General features: G+C 44.0%; 1 protein-coding gene across 2 annotated transcripts; it reads left to right on the forward strand.

Moving 5' to 3' along the window:
* Positions 1–3,101: 3,101 nt before the first annotated feature.
* Positions 3,102–7,372, forward strand: LOC125544228. 2 transcript variants are annotated; one of them, XM_048707843.1, is made up of 8 exons: positions 3,102–3,353; positions 4,479–4,590; positions 4,694–4,776; positions 5,719–5,844; positions 5,946–6,066; positions 6,167–6,251; positions 6,673–6,786; positions 6,874–7,364. In XM_048707843.1, exons 2-8 carry the CDS (start codon positions 4,503–4,505, stop codon positions 6,923–6,925), a joined length of 669 nt encoding a protein of 222 aa, XP_048563800.1. In that variant the 5' UTR covers positions 3,102–3,353; positions 4,479–4,502; the 3' UTR covers positions 6,926–7,364. The 2 variants fall into 2 exon arrangements, with proteins under 2 accessions (XP_048563800.1, XP_048563799.1); XM_048707842.1 differs by lacking the exon at positions 3,102–3,353 and adding an exon at positions 3,396–3,777 and having other exon boundaries at positions 6,874–7,372.
* Positions 7,373–8,667: the final 1,295 nt, after the last annotated feature.

The raw sequence follows: 8,667 nt of genomic DNA on the forward strand, positions 1-8,667 counted from the left end.
CAAGCACTACATGCATGCTCCTAGGGGGATAGATTGGTAGGAAAAGACCACCGCTCGTCCCCGACCGCCACTCATAAGGAAGACAATCAATAAATAAATCATGCTCCGACTTCATCACATAACGGTTCACCATACGTGCATGCTACGGGAATCAAAAACTTTAACACAAGTATTTTTACCAATCCACAATTACTCATTAGCATGACTCTAATATTACCATCTTTATATCTCAAAACAATCATAAGGAATCAAATTTCTCATAGTATTCAATGCACTTTATATGAACGTTTTTATTATATCCCTCTTGGATGCCCATCATATTAGGACTAAATTCATAACCAAAGCAAATTACCATGTTGTTTAGAGAGACTCTCAAAATAATATAAGTGAAGCAAGAGAGTTCAATAATTTCTATAAAATAAAGCCACCACCGTGCTCTAAAAAGATATAAGTGAAGCACTAGAGCAAAATTGACTAGCTCAAAAGATACAAATGAAGCACATAGAGTATTCTCATAAATCATGATTCATGCGTGTCCCTCTCAAAAGGTGTGTACAACAAGGATGATTGTGGAAAACTAAAAAGCAAAGACTCATATCATACAAAACGCTCCAAGCAAAACACATATCATGTGGTGAATAAAAATATAACCTCAAGTAAATTTACCGATAGACGAAGACGAAAGAGGGGATGCCTTCCGGTGCATCCCCATGCTTAGGCTCTTGGTTGTCCTTGAATATTACCTTGGGGTGACTTGGGAATCCCCAAGCTTAAGCTCTTGCCACTCCTTATTTCATAATCCATCAAATCTTTACCCAAAACTTGAAAACTTCACAACACAAAACTCAATAGAAAACTCATGAGATCTGCTAGTATAAGAAAATAAAATCACCAGTTTTGATACTATTGTGAACTCATTCTTTATTTATATTGGTGCAATATCTACTGTATTCCAACTTCTCCATGGTTCATACCCCCCGATACTACCCATAGACTCATCAAAATAAGCAAACAACACATAGAAAACAGAATCTATCAAAAACATAATAGTATGTAGTAATCTGTAAATCTCGAATACTTCTGTAACTCCAAAAATTCTGAAAAATTAGGACAACAGAGGCAATTGTATATTAATCTTGTGCAAAAAGAATCAATATTTTATCGCGCTTCTGTTAAAAATTCAGAGAAAAAAATACGGGTGAATTGAGTTAGAATATGATGTCAAATGATTGATAATCACTTCAAATTTCTCAATGTAATCGGCCACAGTGGTCAACTACCGCACTGTGTAAAATCGGTGGATGAGCATTTGATGTCCATCACGCCCAAAACGAGTGCACAATAGTGAGGTAAAAGACTCCTAGTCCAATTCAGCCAGTTTCTTCTGAACTGACTGAAGCCAGATCGAGGCTGTCCCCGAAAAATTGAGAGACGCCATAGGCACCCAGAATGACTCAGTGACCGCAAACATGGAGAAATACTATTCACACAACGTTTTCCACAGCCGTGGGTTGTCGCCCATGAACTGCGGGAAATAGATCGATGGGTGGGTTTGACCCAGGCCGACCAGTAGTTGACTCGCTTGCGCGAAAGGCGATGGTAAGGGAGGTGAGGGAGCGATGGTATACTGACCCGTGGCCGGGAGCGGCGACGGCGTCATGAAGGACGTTGCCGGCAACCCCCATGGCAGAAGAACATCGTCGTGGTCCTCAGACCCGTGTGTCGCCGGTGCCACGCCCAGCACAATGCCCGCGTCGACGTTGTGCGTCGTTGGCAGGGGTGCCGCGCCCGCGCCTGGCCCATTGCCCTCGTCGCGCTCCGGTGGTGGAGCGGGCCGCGCGAGTTGGAGTGCTGAGAACGCCTCGCCGAGGTCCGCGACGCGCCGCTCCAGATCGGGACGCCACTTGACGAGGTCGTCGATCTTGGCTGTGGAAGCCTGTATCGAGGAGATGGCAGTGGTGTGGGCTGCCAGCGTGGAGTCCAACCGGTCAAGGAAGGCCTGGATGGACGAATCCATGGAGGAGAGTTGCGATCGCGCTTGACGAAGATGTGGCACCTCGATGAATTGCGCCAGATCGACGCGAGGGAAGGGTGGGGGCTTGGTCACTGATACCAAATGTAAGAGAGAGGTTGGGGATCACTCGATCTAACACTATTTCATACCAATTCAAGTCTAGTATCTCGATTTACACACAATTGTGATTACAAGAATGGGAAAACTGGGTAGGTGAGATCGGAAGGTAGCCGCCGCCGCCGAAGCCATGATCCTTTGGATAACTGACTGCATAGATGCTTTGGCCTTAAGTAGCCGCTGTGGTGGACGCAGTTGTGTGCACCCACTCCGGGCCTTGGTAGGGGGCGTTTGCCTAGAGCGCTCGGCGTGGATGATCTCCGTGGCCACCACGTGGACTGGCAGGTGGCCCCGGTATGTCAGGGTTGCTGACAACAGGTGCATCAAAAACTGCAACACGGTCTGGTGGAGTACCTATGAAGGCTCAAGGGCAACGTCTAGTTCGACGTGTGACGCACTATGGTTTTTTGTGTGCTTGAATTATGAGTTTGCTTCGTTGAACTATTTGATCTGTATTGATTTGTGTGATAAAGATAAAAGTTAGTTTATGTTGAATTTGTGCCGAAACACATTGTATTTGGGGCAAATTTGCATTGAAATTGGGTCAAAATCGACAGGTGGGGGACGAACTTGAGGGTCGGCTGGGAACCCAAGCCCCCCCACGTCGAAATTACCGTCGGTTCGCCCCAAACGGCGATATTTCTAATCCTTGAAGGGTCGAACGACTGGAGATGCTATAATGTCATTGGAGGAATGGAGGGTGCGCAGATCTGGCGTCGCACTGCATCTGGTGCGGTTTACTTTAGCTCCTCCTCCCCACTCGAATTTCCCCCCTTTTTACTCGTGGTGTACGTCTTTTTATCAGTCACAGAAAAAGAAAAGAAAATGAAAGGAAAAGGGGCATCTTGGCAGTTGGCACCACGGAACCCTCCAACGTTGCGATCTCGCCCCTGAACTGTCCGTGGATGGTCGCGGGCCCCCCGCACTGGTCGCTTTCGTGCCGTGTGGGCTAGTGGGCGTTCGTCATAACGACATAACCAATGGCCTGCACTGCAAAAGAAAATAAAAATCAGAGGAGAAAAAAAGAAGGGGAGGAGAAGGAGACAGGGGGTCAGTCTTCTTCCTCTGTCCCTGTGCTGCTGCTGCCTTTGCGTCGGAGATTGCCCAAGGCTAGATTCGAGGAGGGCTGGCTCCCTCGCCCTCCCTCTCCCTCCCCGTGGCTCCACTGTATCGGAATCCGCGACCGGCTCCGTTCCAAGCGGCCCTGGATTATTTTACGCAGGTTAGGTTTTGCTGCTGCCTCTGCTTCTACCAGTACTAGTACTACTCATCTCCCTTGGTGTTCTGTTCTGTTCTGTAGTGGAGCTCTACTTCATTTGACTTCGCTAATCCCCACACCCGATTTGGCTCCCCGCATTGCGCACAGCCGCCCCTCTTGCCACCGCCCCCGCCGCATGACCCCCCCAAGATTGTCTGGCCATGAGCTCAAAGTTTCAGCTCACCGGCGAGAGAGACAATAGATGATGAACATGTGCGATGCGAGGGGGATATTGAGTGCTGTAGGGCTAGGCCGTGTCTAATTTACGGTGGAATTCGTTAGGGTCTCTCAAGATTCTCGCCCCCTTGCGCTCATGTCTTCCTTTTCCGCCGGTTTTCAGCTTGTGGCCAAGAAATGTTGCAAAGATTCGCCGCCTTCTTCCCCTCAAGTAATTCACCTCATTCTTGCCTCCTCGGTGATTTGTTTCAGACTTAACCTCGCCCTTCAACTTGTCTAGAACAAAACCGCAGCTGCCAAACGGTTCCCACCTTTTGGATTTCACACCTTGAGGTTCATACAAGCTTGATTAGTTCTATTTCAAATGCCCACTAATCAGTTCGTGTAGTTGGTCTAGCTATTTGTGCTTCTGCTCTGTTACTGCCTATTTGAGTGATCCGGATCTGTGCACAATTTGACTCTGTGGCCTATTTGCCTCCTCAGTGATACCTGTGACCAATTTGTTAGAACATTGTACATACGGCCATGAAAATTATAAATGGCAAGGAACAGATTAAATTATTGCAGTACGGATAGGGAGCAGGGTAAAATAATTGAAGTTCTACACTAGTGCTTTATTTGTTCTAGGACTATCTACATTGTTGACACCGTTGTATCTATATACGGTCTTCTTTTAAGGAAGACCTTCTGTAACATTTTTCCCATTTATCTTTTTATTTTGTTCCAACCAAGTCAAGTCACTAATATCTGCTGCAATTTCACAGACCATCTTCCTTTTATTATTCTATTGCTATTAAAGCAAGCCTTAATATATTTTTTCTGTCTCCTTTTGGGGGTCTATTTCTATCTTTATATGCATAACGTGGTTTTATAAGAGCTTAGGTTTGTTTTTTGTCCTGTGCTTGGTTATAGGGTCCTGATTTTGTTGTTGGAGGAATGTCCTCAGCCAGCTCTTCTCAGTTCCCAGCATCAACAGAGCGAGAATCTACAACTGCTAATGATAATGCAATACCTCATGATCCAGGTGATAACAAGCATATTCTTGTATCGTATCATCTCTCTACACTGAACACCTAGTAAGTTGTAGCCATTTTCATCTGTCAATCTGATCTTCATGGATTCTGCAGGTGCTGATTCTGCTGGACCAGCACAAAGCAGACTTTCGCTTCAGTTGGATCAGCGGTCATTACATTTTTCTGTTAATGCTTGGGTAAATGGCTTAAATGGACAGATGTACTTTGTCAGCAATTACTGTATCACATGTAATTTTTCTATATGTCAACATCAATCCTTGCTGAATATCTTAGTCTTGTCTAAGTTGGTGCATCTCTTAAAAGTGTCAGATCCATCTCAATCTTGTACTCCACCAGATAACTATTTTTAGGCTTAGTTGAATGGAGTGTTAAACAACAGCTCACTTCTGTTAGTGAGATTAATCAGACTAACTACTCCCTCTGTAAAGAAATATAAGAGCGATTGGATCACTACTTTAGTGATCTAAACACTCTTATATTTCTTTACGGAGGTAGTACTAGTCTGAGCATATTTTGCTTTAACCAAGCCTGCACCCTGGCGATCATGAAAATACCTTCATCTTGACCCTTCATTTGCCTAATGGAAGTTTAGTTTAAAAAAAATCATAAGCGAATGGATGGTCAGGATTATTACAAAATTAGGCATATGTTAGAGCAGATTAACACAGTGTTCTAAGTTTTCTTTCGCCAAAACACCAGTAGTCAAGGATAATTGGTCCTTGGTTTTTGTACGAACAAGATCTTAGTGCCCTCCCTGCATAATTTGAACTGTATGAATGGATCTTTATACTTTTGCCTAGAATTGCATCAAACTATCCATTTTATACTCCCTCCGTCGGAAAATACTTGTCATCAAAATGGACAAAAAGGGTTGTATCTAGAACTGAAATACATCTAGATACATCTCCTTTTATCCATTTTGATGACAAGTATTTCCGGACGGAGGGAGTACTTTATAATATCAGTTTCCCAACTTTTGATAGTACCTAAGTTAGTCTGTGGAACACATAATCTTGTATGCTTTATTTTCACTTGCATGTATTATGATGAGCAACGGGAGATTTTTTGTTGATGTGTGCAAATCACATTTTCTTTATCATACACACTTCTTTTTATAGGTTCTTATTGTTGCATTGATCGGCATCATTCCACTGGCAACACGACAACTGCAACTCAAGGGATATCGTTTGTCACTTCTTGGCACAACCTGTACCACAGGTTATGCCATATTTGCTCTTTATGGGGTCAGTAACATGAAACTGAGTGTGGTATTTACTTTTTTTTAATTCTTCCTCCCACTTCAGATACCTTGCACAACTTAACTAACATTTACCCTTCCTATCAGCTACCCAGAGTAGGGAACACACAGGCTGTTCAGGCCTGGTGCCACCATGTAACTTCATCAAAGGATTTTATTCCATTCATGTACTGCCTTATGTTTGTTACATCTAAACTACACTTGAAGCGTAAGCATATGAAGTATTTAATCTTTGAGATCAAAACTTTCATGTTACTACCCAAACGTCTCAGCTTTCCTGCACATGATGAGTTAACCCTTTGTGGCAGTTGTTTTGGTACCGGTAATTTGCTGGGCACTTGAACATGTGGCCAGATTTCTACGGCGCCATTTTACCAATTCCTCTCTCTACAGGTAAAATGAACCTGACAGACTTGTAGGCACAACATGTTTTGCCTTCTATGCATACACAGTGCATGTTATCATTCCAGCTTTGCGCATAAAGAATCAATAGCTTAGGCATGATCTCCGTACTCATTAGGTTATTATCTTGGCTTTTTTTGTTATATGCTTTCATCTCTCTGAGCCTCAACCCCTGAAAGTACTCTTTGTTGCCTTTTTGTGCAACGGCTAACAGACCACATGAGCAAGCCCCTGTCCATCAGTAGTCAAACGCAAAAAAAAATGTTTTATGTGTATTAAAATTGCATGGTAACAAGCCGATAAATGCAGAATAATCATTTTGTATGAACTGAATCTGCTATCAGTTTACAATATTTTGCCCGTTGAATATGCTGGCAAAATGGATTATAACTGTCATGTTGCTAATTTGTAGGGCATACCTGGAGCCGCTTTGCACATGGGTTGAGGCAAACACAACTGCAGTCAACTTTCTGATTGCAAATGCAGAGATTTTGTTGGGCTTTCTTATGATCTTATCACTGTTCTCGTCAGTAGGCCTGCCTTGTTCATTGTGATTAACCCCCTTCCAGTGGCCACGTAACCTTGCATTTATATTGTTCTTTTACTTTTGTAGGAAACAACGCAATGCTATGCAAACATTCATGTACTGGCAGGTTAGTTTCTGATAAACATCGATTGGCTTTGCCAAATGATCTTTCTTGTTTACTGTTAACTGGGTTGTTGGCTTTTTCACACATAATACTATGATCTGTAAATTCTGCCATCACACTAAAATTGTCCAATCAGCTTTTGACAATAGTAAGCGCTCACTGAGTTCTACAACACATTAAACATTTATCACACTTACTTTTGTAATGCGTTTGTATTGACCTGCATATCACCTATACTGGTATACTTGCGGTAGGATACTGGCCTGGCCGCAGGAGGGGGGATGTACCTCGTCGGCAGTCGGGCCTCAGGGGAAGGAGGACTCAAGGAAGGAGTATTGGGATTAGATTGGTTTATGTCTTGTTTGGTTTTTCCTCATGGCCAAGTCCTATTACGTAGGGATGTCCACAAACTCCTTTAATATAGGGGAGTGGAAGCTGATTGCATGGAATCCTAAGAGCATCTCCAACCGGACCCCCCCCCCCCCCCCCCCCCCCCCCCCCCATTTTGTCCCTATATGTCCGGTCGGATAGCCCAGATAGGAGAGAGAAGGAAAAACTCCACCTAACCGGACCCCTCAAATCGTCCTCATATGTTTGGGCTGTCTGCGAACCTTCAATATGAGGGTGTCCGGGCGTGTCCGAGCAGTCCGCCACGGCCCACCCTGGATGTAACGCCCCGGCCAACTGTCCGTTGTGCCTGACTACCACCTAGGATCTAGACTAGCCTCACGGGCCAACACTAGTCTTTCCTGCGCACCTTGTCCTCACTTATGCGCACCAGGGATCAACTTCCTGGTCGGTCACTCATCCTCAAATAGCTCCAAGTCAAGCACACTTAACTTTGAGGTTCCTTTCGGATGGGCTCCCGGAAAAGAAGGTGCACCTTGTTGATATAAGTAGTCTATATCATTCTTATTAAGCCAGGATGTCACACTGGGGCACCTTTTGTATTTCTTTATTTTTTTCTCTTTCTCTTCCATCCCCACCAATCATATGCATGCATCTGGACAATTTGAGGGGCACGGCTGCGCGGGCGTACAATTGAGGGTTCAAAGCAGGCACGCCCGCGGACGGGCCAAATTAGCCCATTTGGGTTGGACATGCTCTAACAATAGGAAATTACTGTACTAACTTCTTAGTTGAGAAAGGAAATAACTAGGCTCTATCAGCTGTCTAAGCCTCTAAGGCATCTCTCTTGCTGCCCATCCTTCTGGAGCATGGGGCTTGCTGAAGCCCATGTAAGGGTACACACATGACAAATATATGGGAAATAGTCCGGAATTAATATCTTCCAGTAATCTAAAGAGACCAGTCAAGCAATTTCTACAATGGCTGCGCCAAGCCACCAACTTGACTAAACACTGCCGCTTCCTTTTAGAAAAGGACCTAGGCAATGGGTGTTGCTTCTGTTAATCTGTTAAAAACTCAGTTAGATTGGTTGTATAGTCAGGACTGTTGTATGCCTGACAATAGCAGTATAGCACGTAACTGATTTTGGTTAGTGAATTTTAAACCTGGGAAGTGGTAACCCCAACTCTTGTATGTTAATAGAGCCGGACAATGTCTTTTGGTCTCAATAACCTGGTACCATGAGCTACATTTTAGAACATTTCATAAAGGCACTATTAGTATTCATCTGCTTAGCCCAAGTAACATTTTGTTTTGTTTAAGGACAAGAGGAATTTGCATGATATTTCACCTGTAATTCAGATTATAGACGAACTTATTACTATTACTATATTAACAGTACTCTTGGT

The sequence above is a fragment of the Triticum urartu genome, chromosome 3, assembly GCF_003073215.2.
Source record: "Triticum urartu cultivar G1812 chromosome 3, Tu2.1, whole genome shotgun sequence".
NCBI lineage: Eukaryota > Viridiplantae > Streptophyta > Magnoliopsida > Poales > Poaceae > Triticum > Triticum urartu.